This window comes from Nematolebias whitei, chromosome 4 (assembly GCF_014905685.2).
Source record: "Nematolebias whitei isolate Nwh7 chromosome 4, NemWhi1, whole genome shotgun sequence".
Taxonomy (NCBI): domain Eukaryota; kingdom Metazoa; phylum Chordata; class Actinopteri; order Cyprinodontiformes; family Rivulidae; genus Nematolebias; species Nematolebias whitei.
This window is the reverse complement of record NC_056501.1, coordinates 35,010,773-35,028,173: the sequence shown is the minus strand read 5'-3', so window position 1 is coordinate 35,028,173 and position 17,401 is coordinate 35,010,773. Positions and strand designations below refer to the sequence as shown.

The 17,401-nt window shown below is 41.3% G+C and overlaps 1 protein-coding gene across 1 annotated transcript in view; it reads right to left on the bottom strand.

Annotated features, from left to right (window-relative positions):
- mtus1a (microtubule associated tumor suppressor 1a) overlaps positions 1–17,401 on the bottom strand; it is a 66,176-nt gene that overhangs the window by 37,104 nt on the left and 11,671 nt on the right. Inside the window, exons 3-5 of the mRNA XM_037676002.1 lie at positions 8,358–8,573; positions 5,943–6,026; positions 3,731–3,954 (exon numbers count right to left, since the gene is read on the bottom strand). Of these exons, the coding sequence (XP_037531930.1) occupies positions 3,731–3,954; positions 5,943–6,026; positions 8,358–8,544 (495 nt within the window). The 5' untranslated portion in view covers positions 8,545–8,573. The remainder of the gene's footprint in view (positions 1–3,730; positions 3,955–5,942; positions 6,027–8,357; positions 8,574–17,401) is intronic.

Sequence of the window (17,401 nt, the reverse complement as noted above, 5' to 3'; positions counted from 1 at the left end):
GAATCTGTTTTAATTGATGAATATATCTCAGCATCTGTTCATCTACAAGCAGAAATTGTTTAATATTAAGAAAAATAGGTGTCAGTCCACGTAAGTTTTGAAAATTAAACTAGGAGTTTAGAGTACAGGCAAAACAATTTTAGTACAACGGTTTTATGAGTTTTTAGTCAGGAAACTGCAACCAAATAATGCTACACCTTCCTGATGATGATGTGAACATGCACAAACAACTTTATGGAAATAATTGATTTGATTATGAAATTAATTTTACTCAGTTTTTTTTTCTCTGCTTGATCTTGACAAGGGCAGACGCTTCCTCCTCTGCTCTGTCCCTGCTTTGCTCTTTGTCTTGTGAAACTTTTTCAGAGCCAATAATTCTCAGTCAGGTCATCTGGACAGTTTCTTTTTTATAGAGACGTTTCACCCTCTATCCGGAGGGCTTCATCAGTCTGAGAAGTTCCAGTAAACGGTTTTCTCACCAAGCAGTAAACTTCTTAAGTGGGCCAATCAGTTTGCTGGAGCAAAGATGGTTTCTGGGGGCCGTCCTGTCCCCTGTCGACTCCTACCAGCTAGGCAGCCACAGCCAAAGTAGTTTAATGCAACAAAGTCCATGCTCAATCAACAGGTATCAAATCCAATAATTCTTAGTTAGGTCATCTGGACAGTTTCTTTTTTTATAGGTCCAGATGACCTGACTGAGAATTATTGGATTTGATACCTGGATGATTGAGCATGAAATTGTTGCTTTTTCAGAACCATTTTTGCATACATTCTGAATTGTAAACTATGGATTTAGCTAGGATTCAGCTGGTCTCAACGCAACTGATCAAACTTTCTGAATAATAAGACATGATGAAGGAGAGCCCTCTTGCCTCAGAAACATAATTGGATTTGCGATAATTGGATTCTGCTTTTTGGAGTCAGTGGAAATCTGAATTATTGATACATTTGGAGATGTCAGCAGCTGTTTAAGCTGTCTGGAATGTGTGCTGGGCTTGGCAACTCTCAGACTCTGTGCAAGCTATCTGTGGACCTGTATCAGAGCCGAACAGGTCGGACTGTGGAACTTCTGGCAGTGTTCATGGACGGTTGGAAGAAATAGATCTTGGAGAAGTCGTAAGCCCGACTTTGGCGTAAGTAATTATAATTTGGCTGTTTGGAGTCACCATGAGATGTACTAGCGAGACACTAAAGGCAGACGTGGAGATTAACGAGCTCAGCCTGACTCAAGACAATGTTGAAAATTGAATCTAGCTCTGGCCTTGGAAAGCTGATTTATCTCAATTTCTCCTTGGATGTTATGGAAACAAGATGCTCTGCTCACCTTCCCACCCCCTCCCCTCCCAAGGATGTGGACCAGTGTCAGAGTTCAACCGAGCTGGTTGATAAACGCCTCTTATCAGGACCATGACTATGGGGGACTCTGGACTGTGCTGTGCTACGACTTCCCCTCAAACTCCTTCCTTCGCCGGCCTCCCTCGTTGCCTCCCCTGGTCTAGCAACCTAGGAGATGCGAAGGCACCCAAGGACTGAGTCGTTCACCTGGAGGCTGTAATAGGACCCCCTCCCCATACACACTCCACACGCATATGTATTATGTCTATTCAGGTTGCTTTTTTGTGCTGAGGTAGTTATTTGCTATCTTACACTTCCTCGTGTTTTTCCACTTTCCTTATCTAATGAAAAAGGTGGCACTGCTCTCTGCAGCTGCAGCCTCAGACATCTGTCTCCCCCATGTCCACTTTCTTTTCTTGACGGATGTACTGAAATGAAATTTCCCTTTGGGATCAATAAAGTAAAGGTGACTGATTATTGAAAATACCATAACAATCTTTTTTTTTTTTTTTTTTTTGCATTATTCCCCTTTTAAAGGAAAGATTATTGATGGCAACAATTTAATGATGAATGTAACAACACAGGTTGTTTCTATACAAACACATATGCAGTTTGGCCACTTTTTCTTTACTGGCTTGTGACAAGTCCAGCATTATCAAACTGAAAACGCACACTGGCTAGGGCCTGTTTTGTACCCAGAATCCAAGATTCACAGGACTGGAGGACGAAGATACAAGCAAAGGCCTCTCCCCCACATTCTCAACGTTGACTGAAAAAGAAAAAAAAAAAAAGTGCGACGTCTCTGACTCTGTCTACAAGTCATGGAGGTTTATAAAAAGTCAGCAGCAGCCGTTTACCATTTCCTGTTCCAAAGCTGGAGAAGCGTAAATTCACACAATACATATTATGGGACCTTAAGGGCCAACTCTGGTGTTTTTGCCCATGAACTCTGAAAGAAATCAGCCCTGAATCTTGTCAGAAGAGAAAGAGGAGACGACAGTGATGATGTGAAAATGCAGGACCTGTTTGTGAGTCAGACACCCACATCAGCTGAACTGAACAAGCTTCAGGAGGACAAGGAAGGAGGGTGTAACATCAGACCTCCTCACAACGACTTTTTCTACTACTGCGACCAGAGTGACAGCCAAAGTCACCAGATGAGTCTGAGGGGGCATGGACCGGTCGAGCAGACTGTCACCAAAATCCATCTTAAATATTTTTATCCCATTCTTTTGAGATCCTCATGTGACAAATGTCTGCATGGTTTCTTTGGCTATTTTAGAAAATACAACTTTTTAAGAGGGGGAGGGAAATGTATTGAAATACTGAAAGAGTTTTTACTCTCTTAATATTGCTTATAACGAAGCTACGAAAAACATTAATTTGAGATTGTGTTTTTAACTCTTTTTGTCTTTATTTCATTTAAAGAAAAAAAAACGTAATTTAAGGCTTTCAGGTGGGGGGGACGGTCTGGCCCAGGTCCGGAGAGAGTCAGGTTAAGAACCTCAGAACATTTTTCACTTACTAACAATGGCTGCCGACATCTGGCTCGGTTCCCAGGGTAAGTGATGCACAAGATATGTTTGAAGCAGTGATAAACAGAAGACACACGCAAAGTTCTGTTTGTGCAAACTGATCAGTTCCGAGCCTGTGAAGACGGTCCAGTCTCTTCAAGATGATGAAGGCCCTTCCAGAGCGACTCCTAGATGGAATGGGAAGCAGTGTGGAGGTCATTTGGACTTTTGTGGTAAAGTAGGCTTTTTGGCCACCGACTCTGGTTTCTAGACCCTCCCCTCTACATGGGGCGCTTTGAAAATTCAAGCTTTTAGTTATGCACAAAAAAAAAAAAAAAAAATCACAAGAGAATAGAAGAAATAAGTTAAAGGGATTAGTTGAAACAAAATATTCAGTTCACTTGTTTGTGTATTAAAAGAAACAGGGGTGAGATTATGTTTATCAACTGGGGATTGCAGATTTGTATAGAAGTTGTTCTGCAGTGTTCTGCATTTTTATTTTAACAAAAAGTTCTAAACAATAAAATTAAACCTGGCACGCCAGCCCTGCAGCCCAAACATCAGACCTGCCTACCAGGAAATTTCCAGATCCTCCTGATTAGCTACTTCGAGCCTGCAGGGGCCAGAGCGGGTGACATCAAATCCTACATGAAACTGCTGGCTAAGGGTAAATACAGTAAGATTCCTATTCACGTTGGCGGCAATGACACTTGGCTAAAGAAATCAGACGTCACAAAATAATGTTGCTTCGGTGTGCAACTTTGCTGAAACCATGTCAGACTTGTAGTTTTCTCCAGCCCCCTCCCCAACCTGACCAGCAATAACATGTTTAGTCATATGACAGCATTCAATCGCTGGGTGTCCAGGCAGTGTTTTCCTACCTGATCCAGAACTTGCTGTATGACGATGACAATGCCTTGAAATCTATGGTTGCTCTCTGTCAGGAGTTGCTTCAACTGCTTGATGTTCTGCTCTTTCTTCTCATCCTGTAGGAAACTGGTCAGGACCACCTTCTGAGACCCGAAGCTCTCAGGTGGTTGGGGAGGTTGCTGTTGAGGCTTTTGTTTGCAGGAACTGGCCTTGGACTTGTTTTTGTTCTGATCCACTATGAAAAGAACATGGAATGAGTGTTGTGACAAGATTGATCATAAGCATCCAGAACTTCTGCACCACCCAACCCATTTGAAAAGCACAGAGACCAGGCCTGGATCAGTGCTCCATCTGATCAGCTGCTCTGATGACACCCAGCAGGCTCCCTGGATACATCAAAATCACCATGTCCTGGTTTAATCTACACCTCAGCAGGTGTCAGTCATGGAAGACAACTTATTTTAGCAAGGCTGTGCTACACAAGCTTTGATAAGCTTTCATACATATGATGGTCCAGATGGAGATGACTTCACTTTATCATAAAACTCAGATTAGCTCTTTGAGCTAGACAACATTCAGTGTAGGAGAACTCAATATTTTCAATATTATCAGGACTATCCGGATTATCATCAGGATCATCATCAGGATTATAAAAGATTGTCATCAGGATTAATATTATCAGGATAATCAGGATTAATAAAATTGTTAGGATTATTATCAGGATTGTCAGGATTATTATTAGGATTATCATCATCAGGATTATTATCAGGATTATCAAGATTATCATCAGGATTATTATCAGCATAATCAGGATTATTAAACAAGTTTATCATCATCAGGATTATTCATAATCAGGACTGTCAGGATCGTTATCAGGATTATTATCAACATGTTTATCATCAGGATTGTCAGGAGTATTATCAGGGTTATCAAGATTATTATCAGGATTATTATTAACAGGTTTATCATCAGGATTGTCAGGATTATTATCAGGATTGTCTGTATTATCAGAATTGTCAGGATTATCATCATCAGGATTATTATTAGGATTATCATCAACAGGTTTATCATCATCAGGATTTTTAGGATTATTATCAGGATTATTATCAGGATAATTACTATCAGGATTGTCAGGATTATTATCAGGATTATCAAGATTATTATTATCAGGATTATCATAAGGATTATTGAGCATGCATCAGGATATGTTCAGGTAGTTTTACAAATTATAATTTTAATTTATGTGAAATTTCTGTATAACTGCTATAAAAACTTGTAAAACCAACAAATACATGAACAACCCTCATATCTGCTTTCCTAACAGAAAAAGCTGCATTGTTACACATTAGACTTTCATCATTTTGGTCATGTAAAGCCGTACATACAGCTACAGCTCAGGAATATTTGCGTTTCCCCTACCATTATACTAGCAGAGTGCTCCACCCAGTCAACAGAAATGAGCACCCACCTACCAAACATAATTTAGAGAAAAAAATAGTTTAAAGAAGTAGTTGTAAAAAATTACTTAAGATTTGATGGTTTAACAGTCTGAGAAGATGTAATAATTATTCACAAATCTAAAAACAAAACATTATTTGGACGGAATTCGCTTGGGTTTGAATCTGCAGGAAATTAGATGAAGTGTAACAATTTGATAACAACTAGAGAAGAATCTGTCCAGAGGACTCGACTCAACCTGGTTAGATTTATCTACCCAAATTATTGAGCAGCATCAGTATATTGATGAATAGTTTTGAAATTTGGATAGATTACTTTATTTCAAGTAATTTATATACCGTATTTTACAGAGGACACGTCACACCTCCCAATAAGTTGCATCAGTCCATATTTGTCTAATAAAGTGGAAAAATCCATAAATGTATCGCTTCGTCGTATACGTTGCATCCATTATGCATCACTGCTGACAACACGAAAATGTGGAATGGTGTTGTGCCAAAAACCGATGGGCTGCCAAATGGTGGCCGCGGGAGCATGCACAGGAGGACTTTAACAAGAATTTAACAAGTAATACTTAAAAACAATTATTAGTTTGCTCGAAATTATAGTAAAGGTGTGCGTCATTCTAACTTTTGCTTAATAAATGTACTTTGATGGTCAGATGAGCTGTATTTCAAAACCCAATTTGCGGAAGCAGTGGGCACGCGCAGATGGATGAGCCAAATAAAACAAATGTGTTTGAACTACAGGAACATAATTTCTTACCTGATCCAATGTTTTTTCCAGGGGTTGAAACGAGCCTTGCTTTCAGTATAACCGACTTAATGGCAGTTGGTTTGTGTGCAGATCCTTCAGGAACAGTTGACAAAAACAAATATGTCCAATAGGTTAAAAATAAAGACTAAATATGCTATGAATTATTAACAGTTAAGTTATTAACAGTTATTAACAATTAACAGTAGTTGAAATTCAGCAGTCATGAGAAAAGAATTTAAAGCTGCAAACGGACATCTGTCACCACAAAGCACTCTAGCCTGGCCTGTGGCCTGAAAGTTATTGATGCCTGTAGCAGTGGAAACTAATGGATACACTGGTGGAAAGCAGTGGTTATGGAGGTCATGCTAAAAGCAGAGATGTTCAGGGTTTGGCTTTCAGGGAGGATTCCTGAAGCAGCTCACATGTACAAAGTGAACAGAAGGACTACAGATTCAGTGGTTGTGGAAGCAAAACTCAAGCATGGGAGGAATTCAGGGAGGCCATGGAGAAAGACTTTCGGTTGGCCTCAAGGAGGTTCTGGCAAATTTGTCTTGCAACTCCAAAGGAAAGCAGGCCCTATCCCAGGCTGTTCTTGGTTTGGGTGGGGAACTTCTGACCTAGACCGAGGAAGTTGTTGAGCAGTGGAAGGAGCACTTTGAGAATCTCCTTAATCCACCCACCGTGTCCACCTTTCAGGGGGCAGAGTCTGAGGATTCAAGGGAAGAGGAGTTCATTACCATGACAAGAGGTCACTAATGTAGTGAATAAGCTCCTCAGTTGCAAGGTGCCTGGGATGGACAAGATTTGCCCCAAGATACTGAAGACTCTGGATGTAGTGAGGCTGTCATGGTTGAAATGTCTCTTCAATGTTGCATAGGTCACCAAGACAACAACTGTGTAGTGGCACATCAGGGTAGTGGTTCCCATTTTTAAATAAAGGGGACCAGAGATGGCGATCCATTTTTCACCATCCCAGGGAAAGTTTACTCTAGGGAGGCTATGACCAATCATCAAACCTCTGATTCAGGAGGAGCAGTGTGGCTTCCACTTTGTTCATGGAACAGTGGACCAGAGTTTCACCATCGAAGAATTGCTAAGGGGATCATGGGAGTTTGCCTCTCCACACACTACATATGTTTTTTGGACCTAGAGAAGGCTTATGACCATGTTCCCCAAGGTATTCTGTGGGGGGTGTTGTGGAAGTAAGTGGTGACTGTGTTGTTTCAAAAGGGTTATCCAATCCCTGCATAACCAAAGCAAGAGCTGTGCCCATGATCTTAGCAGAGATGTGTGCATTCTCTGTGAAGGTTGAATTCTACCAGGGCTGTCCCTCAACTCTGATCCTGTTTGTGTTCATGGACAGGATCGTAAGGCATAGCCATGGAGAGGAAGATGGTAGGTTTGGGAACCTATGCGTCTCATCTCTGCTTTATGCAGATGACGTGGTTCTGCTGGTGTCTTCATACCAAGATTTTCAGCATGCACTGGGACAGTTCGCAGTCAAGTGTGAAGGGCCTGGAATGAGACAGTTCCTTTAAATCTGAGGCTTTAGTTCCCAACAGGACACAGATGGAATGCCCCCTCTGGGTCAGGGGGAGCCATTGCCACAGGTGAAGGAATACAAACTAGGCATCTTGTTCACAAGTGATGGTAGGATGGAACAGGAGATGGACTGATGCATTGAGGCCTTGTTCTCAGTTAATGAGGGCATTGCTTTGGTTGGTTGTGGTGGTGTAAGAGCCGAGTCAAAAGACAAAGCTCTCGATTTACTGGTCTGCCTATGTTCCAACTCTTACCTATTGCCATGAGGTTTGGATCATGACCAAAAGAACGAGATCCCAAATACAAGCAGCCAAAATAAGCTTTGATCGTAGGGTGGCAGGCTCAGCCTTGGAGATGGGGTGAGGAGATTTGTCTTCTGGGGGAGGTCAGAGCGAAACCACTGTTCTTTCACATCAAAAGGAGTCAGTTGAGGTGGTTCAGGAATCTGATTAGGATGCCTCCCTTTAGAGGTTTTCCAGGCACATCTCACTGATTAAGAGGTTCTGGGAAGAACCAGAACTCACTGGAGGGATTGTTTATCTTTTTTGGCAGATTTACTGGAAAGTGTCAGTGGGGGAAGAGGGATGTCTGCGTTTCTCTCCTGGACCTGTTGTCTCTATGACCCAACTCGGCTGAACATCAGAAGATGGAGGAAGGAGATTAATGCAATGCAAAGCTCGGTTTTATGAACATGTTACAGCTTGACCCAAACCTGAAATGTATAAAAAATTTAACTTCAGCAGATTCCCTCCTGGTCAAGATATATTCTTGTGGGGGGAAAAAAACTGGACATGGCTAAAAACAGTCTGCAGGTTATTAAAAAGGTGTAATCATTTGAGACAAAACATGTTTTGAATAGACTAAATTACTTATGAGAATCACCTGATTTACTTCTAGTGCTTTGACCCAGTTCACTGTGATCACTGCCTTCATTAGGGCCCTGGGATAATCCCTGAGTTTTCCGTGGTATTCTAGAAGCAGGAGTAAGGGGTGGGCCCATAAGAGAGGGGCGAGTGGGAGTCTGAGGAGGCCTGGTTCCATTCAGCTGGGGCTTTATGACGAGAGACATTTCTTCTGTCGCCTGTGCTTTCTGACAGTCTGAAATGAAAGTGAGGACAATAAATTGCATAAATCTCAAGTCTAAAGATAGGGTTACAATTAATCATTTAGAAAGGACAATTTTGGGAAAAAGGAATTCATAAATACTGAAACATTTGTTAACCTTGTTTTCATTTTATTAATGGGCAAGAAAAATTTAAAAAAATGTTACTGCAACTAAACATTCTTGATCTGGTGAAAGACAGGTGGGATAATAAAATTATGGGTTGTGGAAATTGGCATCAGAAGCATTTGTAATGGTGAGGACACATCGGCGGGGTGTCTGTGGGTCCTTCCCCAGAAAATTTTGAATAAAGTTGTGTATTTTAACGGGATGTTAAACATCTACGTTTACCTACATAAGTAAACACTTTATTCAATAACTATGAGGGCACGGCACAATGCTGTTTCCCCAGTCGACAACTGCCAGCACTAATGTAGCACTAATCTAGCGCTAAGCTAGAGGCACGCAATACAGATGCGTTAGCTTTGATGCTACAGATGTAGTGCTCCGCTTCTCCAATGCATCCAAAACCCCCCACCCCAGTCAACAACTGCCTGCATTAATGTGGCGCTAAGCTAGCGTGTCCCCCCTCCTCCTCCCACCCCGTTAAATTACCTTGAAGAGACACTGCAGGCAGTTTGATGAACAGTGAACTTTTAATGCTTTGAGTATTCCATTAATCAAGTGGAATGGATTTGTTCACGAAGAAATATAAACGGCACTCTGTGAACCAATATTTCATGGTAAATGTAGGGGGGTCCAAACAATTTTTTTTAATGCAAAGGGACACACATCCTCTTCACACACAATTGTTGTGATGTCTGGTTGTGGTAGTATATTCTTAGTTTAATAAAACAGTAGGAATATGAAATCACATTTGTGTCGAAGTAAGCCAATCCAATAAGCTTACGGAAAAATTAAATCTGCTCCCCACAACACTTCAGTCATAAAGAACAGCATGTTGTATTCTATTAATTCAAGTCAACTTTATTTATAAAGCACGTTTAAAACAGTAGCTGTTACCAAAGTGCTCAACAGTAAAGTCAATGGGCATGAAGGGAAAAAAAAAAAAAGAAATTAAAGCTGCAAGCAGCGTTGATGGCCCTCGCAGCCTAGTGCCGCTCCGGCCTCAGAGCAATCGTGGGAGCAACAGCCGTCCTCGAGTGGCAAGTCTTAAAAGTTTTGCCCTAACCCTAACTGACATACACCGGTGCTGAAATCTGACCTTCATGAAAGAAATGTGCATGCATTGTACAACTGAAAGTGAAACGTGTGTGTGGGTGTGTGGGTGTGTGAACATAACTTTGTTACAAATATAGCTATACAAATTCCTAAGAAAATTATTTCATAGGCACAGCTGACTACCAACTTAGACAAATAATATACAAAAAAGCAACGCCTTATGTTTCCACCAAATCTGTACAGGTGCCTCACCTGACCTCAGGTAACAAGGCACTGATGTTATCTCATATGCTAACGGGTGATGCCAATGCTGAGCCAACATGCTAATTCTATAATTTCTTATTTTTGATCTGCTCTGATCAGGCCATTTAGCTGCATCATCTTGATCAGCATCTGATGCTTAACATATCCAAGTTTCATCCAGCAGGGACAGCGGGTAGCCATGGAGACTGCTGCCATTGTAATCTAGAAAAATAGCCTCCACAATCCAGTGGGAGGGTTAGAGCATTGCCCTTGGCTGGTTTAGCCACATATATAAACGTGATCACATAACCTCACATTCCCTGTGTGGTGGTCAATGTAAATGTGTAGTGCACATAAAGGACAAGAAATTCAATTCAATTCAAAAATACTTTATTAATCTCAAAGGGAAATTATTTGTTGTTGTAACTCGTTAGCCTCATATCATTGAGATGTTATAGATACTGATGGCTGTAGGCAGGAAGGATCTCTTGTTAAGGTCCATCCCACAGTAAATCCTAAGAAACTGGTTCCAGATGCCGTCCGATCCGTCCACCCAGACTCGGCTGGCCTCTGTTCCCCCGAGCTGTAGGACCGCCCGAATGCCAGGCAGAACTCCTCCCAGAGTGATGGCCACTCCTCCCAGCAGTCTGCTGAGCTCCTCGTCGCTGCGGACAGCCAACTGTAGGTGTTGTGGGACGATCCTGTCCTTCTACTGTCATGAGCCGTGTTTCCTATTAGTTCCAGAATCTCAGTGGTCAGGTACTCGAGCACAGCTGGCAGGTAGATGAGAATGCTTCCACAGAACATCCTTTCAACTCATTTGAGATTTGGAGCTGTAGTTGAGATATTATTGGAGCTTTTGAGATGTTAATCAGCTGCTGTTGGTTGTAGAAAACAGCCTTGTTGCCATGGTTACGCATCATAACAAATGTCCAAAACAAAAAAAGTTTCAGTAAAAATCCTTCCAGCTTCACAGCATCTGATACCAGAGGAAACAATCATCCAAAAAATGTGATTTACATCCAGATAAACAGGAATTAAAGTTTCCAAAAGCAAAATCTCAGAATGAAAGTAACCGAGCTGCTCCAACATGCAGTCACCTTGAGCAGCGCAATTAGGTGCAAAATGCAACCTACATGGCTGCTCAAATGCACAAGAGGGTGGACAAAAGCTCAAGAGCTCAAAAGTCATGGAGATGTAGTCCAAGTATATCCTTGGGGGGGGGGGGGGTCACATTTGGTCACAGAGCTAGAGTGAAAACTGGACACACGAGGGGTTCAGAGAGAGCATGGAGGTTACCAACCCACTTTGCAGTCATCAACTCAAGAAGCAGAGTGATTTTATATGAAAGAAGCTTCATATCCACCGACTACATGGATTCAATTGAAGAGTTGCAGAGTCTCAAGCGCCACAGTAAGATCCAAGGAAGGGATAAGGATGGACTGATGGGACGGCATCTGCAGCCAGTTTCTTCAAATCTACTGTGGTACGGACCTTACAAAAGATCCTTCCTGCCTACAGCCATCAGTATCTATAACAGCTTTTAATGAAACAAGGATGAGTTACAACAACATTTAAATTACCCTTTGGGATTAATAAAGTATTTTTGAATTGAATACAGGGTTTGATAATAGGTCTTAGTCTATGGAACCCTTTCAAGAAACGTATAGCCAAAAGGAGAAGACCTGGTGTGATCCCATCAAAACTAATAAGGCAGGCAGAAATAGCTGCCAGATAAACCTTAATTGTGGAAAAAGACTTTTATACTCCTGTATAAATATTAAGACAACCACCATTAAACACTGAAATAGGACAATGTGTTTAACTTCACACCACTGCGCAAAAGCTTATAAATTGTAGACATATAATCCTCTAGTGAAAGATGCCCATGAGCTTTGGATCATTGCCACTGTAGTGGACTAGGCCTATGTCAAAACTGACCAGATGGACAGAAACTGTCATTTCATTGATTTGAATCCAGAAATACAGTTTAGACCCATCCTGAGACTTTCTTTCTTGAATTATTCAAGTGGAAAAGACAATTATCTATGATCATTACTATTTTACAAATGTTTGATAATCAAATTGTGTTAGTTCAAACAATGTTTACATGTTGAAGTGAACTACTCATTTTTATTTACTTAAACAGTAGTAATGATTTTTATTCCTCATTCAAAGAAGAAATCAGGGTAATATGCATTTCTTGATTTTTCTGTCTTCAATGAGCAAATTTGTAAGTGTGTTAAAGTTCGAGCTTCGGTCAACTAAAAAGTTTACTGAAAAGAAATGTCATGTTTAACTTTCACAGCAGATACTAGGAGTAGAGACGCCACAAAGTCTGGTTTTTCCATGATATCTTTCTGTCTGTGCTTAAACAATCCTTGACTTTCCATAACACCTTACATCACAAACCACACCTCTGTTCTGGTCCATCCACGAATCAGAAAGCTCTCAAATGAACCGGAAGTATAGCCCGTTTAAATGTGGCAACTTCCCAGTTCGACAGTAGAGTTGAGAAGAGATGGGTTACAGAGTTTCAGAGTTGAGAAGAGATGAGTTTCAGAGTTTTCAGAGTTGAGAAGAGATGGGTTACAGAGTTTCAGAGTTCAAGAGTTCAGAGTTCTGAAGGAGTTCAGAGTTCTTGGAATCCAGAATGCAGAGCTGAACCAGAGACGATTTTGGGAATTATAACTTCTGTTTGGATAACCTCGCACGACTCTCGAGGTATTTTAGCTGTTCTCAACGGAGACGCTGAAAGTGGCTGGAAGTAGGACTTCACGCCGACCTGATCTATGTAGTGGACTAGGCCTATGTCAAAACTGACCAGATGGACAGAAACTGTCATTTCATTGATTTGAATCCAGAAATACAGTTTAGACCCATCCTGAGACTTTCTTTCTTGAATTATTCAAGTGGAAAAGACAATTCTCTATGATCATTACTATTTTACAAATGTTTGATAATCAAATTGTGTTAGTTAAAACAATGTTTACATGTTGAAGTGAACTACTCATTTTTATTTACTTAAACAGTAGTAATGATTTTTATTCCTCATTCAAAGAAGAAATCAGGGTAATATGCATTTCTTGATTTTTCTGTCTTCAATGAGGAATAAAAATCATTACTACTAATTTACTCAGTGGCTGTGTAGTCAGTTAATGTAAACTCAGAGGTTATTAAATAATGGTCAGACAGAACAGGATTTTGAGGATGTATTAATAAGTACTTTATCTCCATGCCACAAGTCAGAACCAGATCGATACACAATGCAAGTTCGAGTTCACCCTCCCCCATCTAACTCCTAAGTCGTGCATTCTTGCACGTTGGACCCGGGCTATTAACCACTTCACTGCCACACGTTTCACAGATGTTTATAACTCTGAAATGATCATTCAGCCCCCAGTGTTTCTCACCACTACTGAGGAGCTGACATCCCAGTTCAACTCCGTCTGCTTAAAGACTCTGGATCATGCTGCGCCTGTTAAAACCAAAAAATCAAAACTCAGAGCAGAACCTTGGCTGAGTGACGTCACCAAGGCCGTTAGGCAGCAATGTAGGAGGGCGGAACGAAAGTGGAGAAAAGACAGGCTGCAGGTCTCTTTCCAAATACTTAAAAAAGAGAGTCGGCGCCTGTGTGTAGGGCTGCCCATCTCTCGCTCTCTGCTTGTATTTTATTTTTGTTATTTTTACAATGGTTTGTGCAGTGTGCCGAGTCATGTTTTCAGTATGATTGTCGGGCACTTTTGGAACTCCGTACATTTGCTGAAATTCCCACGGAGTTTTTGAACAGTGGCCAGCACTCTCCCCCACCGGTCCTATCTGAGATTCCTGCGTTCCTCCTGCGTGACCCTGGCCTTTCTCCATGGAGGAAACGTCGCAGACGTCATGGGAAGCGTGCAGGGATTTTGGTGAAACTGAGGCAAAGTGTGGATTATTCTATCAGGACTCGCTCTGGATCTGATCATCTCCTCTCTGACCCATGCTGCTCCCGGGGCCCGGCTGCTGGCCAGCTGCCCGCACGCTCAGTCCATGGAAACACCTGGAGTCGTTTACCTGTGCGCCGCACCAGCAGACGAGGAGGAGCGGTTCTTCATAACCTGCGCCTGCTGGCGCGCGCGTCTCCATCCACGGCTGTGCCTGTGTTGGACAATATCAGGATGTGTTTTATGAACGCAAGGTCTGTTTCCAACAAGACGTTTATCCTCAATGACTTTTTTAAAGATCAGGAGTTGGATTTTCTGTTCGTCATGGAATCTTGGATTTCTGATGGTGAGTCCAACGCCTTGGTGGAACTACTACCCCCGGACTGTCTGTGTTTCAATGCCCCGCGGCCATCAGGTCGGCGCGGGGGGGGGGTGAGAGCGTGGTTTTTAAACACTTTTTAAGGAAACTTGGCCTGTAAACAGTTGTCCATCCCGGTGTCCCGCGCCAGCTTTGAGCTGAGCGCCTTTGAACTCGGACACTGTCCTACAGTTCTGTGTGTAATGAACTATATCTGTTGATATTATTCATAAATTAAACGGATTCTTTCATTTTTCTGGACTGAGTAATATCGTGCATTGAATGATTAAATGTGACGTGAGACGTTAATTTTCTTTGACCCATCAAAATGAACGTGGTCATTTATTAACAGAATCAAAATTTAACATCAAACATTTAAATGAATTTGGCAAAATTGATTACAATAACAAGCTTAATTGATGAGCTTTACAATTAGAAAACCATACGGCCATGGTTTCCTCACAGCTTTACAACAGACATTTCTGAAAATATCTGGATGATTTACTGACAGATAGAAGAGTTTTAAAGATGGGAAATGAAGTTTAAATAGGAGAGAGATGGGTGAGGGAATTTGTCTGTTATAACCAGAACAACACGCTCCTTTGGACCCAGCTTAACCCACGGTACACTTCGCAGTTGAAGATAGACTTTTTACCTTTCTGAAGATATTTCAGTTCCGGCGTAAAGTTCCACTTCAAGCCACTTTTCAGCATCTCCGTAAGAATAGCAAAGATCTCAGGAGTCGTGAGATCATTTCGTTCAACAGCAGCTCACCTCCCAGGTGGACTCACAGGAGCTGTGAGTCCGTCAGAGGTTCCACTCAGATGTGGAAGATTCCATAATCCCCACGAGACTCGGAACTTTGTTCTGCGTAGTTCCCGTTGTTCTCCGTTTCGCATTCTGAACTGCTGGAACTAGGAAGTGTTGACCCTTTTAAAGAGTTCAGTTCCGGTTCCTCTGAGAACTTCCTGATTGGTCGAAACGAACCAACAGGGGTGTGGTTTTAGTGACGTAAGAGGTCAGTAGAAGTCAGAAAAACAATGAGATGTTTTGGAACAGACAGAAAAATGTTTTTGAAACAGACAAGAGAAATGTTTAGGCGAGATGGGAGGAAACAGGTGCCAGCTTCTTTATTTACGTCTGAGAGGATTTAAAAACATGACAGTTCGTTCCAACAAACTTGTTTGCGACTGTCTCCGACTTCTGACCGACTTACAACCTGCTCATTTCAGACAGAAGATCAAGAAAATGAATAATTACTCTGTAACAGACATTAACTAGATTTCTACTTTGAATGAGGATTAAAAATCATTAATACTGTTTCACAGTTGATTTAAAATAAGTAGTTCATTTCAGCATTTAAAAATGATTTGAATTAAACACACTTTTGATTATCAAGACATTTGTAAAATAGTAATGATAATAAAAAAGAGTGTTCTTTCAATTGATCAGTGCATGACACTTAGAAAGTCTCTGGATGAACTTAATTTTGTGTTTCTGGACTCAAATCAATGAAATAACAGTTCTTGTCCCGGGAAGGCCCTCAGGGCCAGATTCGACCTGAGGCTTAGTTCACTACATGTGCGCGCTTGTCTACCGCCCACCTCGTTCTAAGGCAGGGGTGGGCAATTATTTTTTCCATGGGGCCACACGAGAAACAGCAAATATTGTGGAGGGCTGGCACAAATGACTTTTTCATTCAACCTTTATTTAGACAGGTAAATCCCATTGAGCCTCGAGGACTCATTTACAAGAGAGACCTGATTTCAACTTAACTCAATACTGCATAATATTAATAGTATTTCATTATTAAAAGCAGTACATAGCACGGTTTTAACAAGCTGGTAAGAGTATTTGTTATGATTAAGCAACGAAAAAGTGAGGTTTCCTTACAAAAAATGTCATTTTTTCAATTAAATTTCCCAGTACAATGGTAAACTTAACAGTTTTACCATTTGTGACATTATATTAATGATCATTTTCAGTCACATTCACCCCAAAACTCATTTTGAGATTTATATACTGCTGGAAAAAGTTCTTAGCTTTGTAAATATATCACAATATTGTCTTTGTACTCCAAATATTATGAAACATCATATAATAGTGATAGTCACTGAACTGTGATTTCGAGTCCCGGTTCTTTACGTGCCTACATTTGTAGTCTAAACATCTCATTTGGTGTTTATCAGTTCTTTTTTCTTGTTTCGTGAGAGAAGTTTAGTCTCTGTTGGGCTTTAACGGAAATGTTAAAGTCAGGTTCAAGGTCTGAGGTGGAGATGTGAAGCAAAGCTGACATCATCATTGAGAGAGGATCTATATCTGGATTTGGTTAACTTCATTTGTTTACACATGTATTTTGTAATTCCCCTTACGGGGGCCGGTGAGAGTCAACCTGGGGCCATACAACGCCCAGGTCTGTTCTAAGGACTTCATAAATGAATTCTCCAACTTTTTGGCTGATATCACACAGAGATACACTCACTTTTTGTTTATTGGTGACTTTAATTTGCATGTGTGTTGTCAGGAGAAGCCCTTAGTGAAGGACTTTCTGAATTTATTGGACTCTTTTGGCTTAACTCAGCAGGTGAGCGGCCCCACCCAGGAACACGGTCACACGCTGGACCTCGTTTTAACACACGATGTCTCGGTTTCTAATTTGAAAATCGGTGACAATGTTTTTTCAGATCACATGCCTGTATTGTTTGACTTCACCCCCCTTGTCTTACTGCTAAGACGTGCATTCCTGCACGTACGCGTTCCATTAACCGTTTCACTGCTGCTCGTTTTAATGAAGGTTTTAATTCTGAGAGGATCGAACAGTTCCCGGTGTCTCTTACCACTGAGGAGCTAATCTCTCAGTTCAACTCTGCCTGTTTAAATGTTCTGGACCGTGTTGCTCTCCTTAAGACCAGAAAAACGAAACTTAGATCAGAGCCTTGGCTGAATGACGTCACGTGAGCCGTTAGGCAGCAGTGTCGCAGAGCTGAACGAAGGTGGAGGAAGGACAGGCTGCAGGTTTCTTTTCAAATGTTAAGGGAGAGTTGGCGTCACTATCAGAAAACCGTTAAAGCTGCCAAATGTAAATTCTTCTCTGATTTAATTGTCTCCAACTCCCACA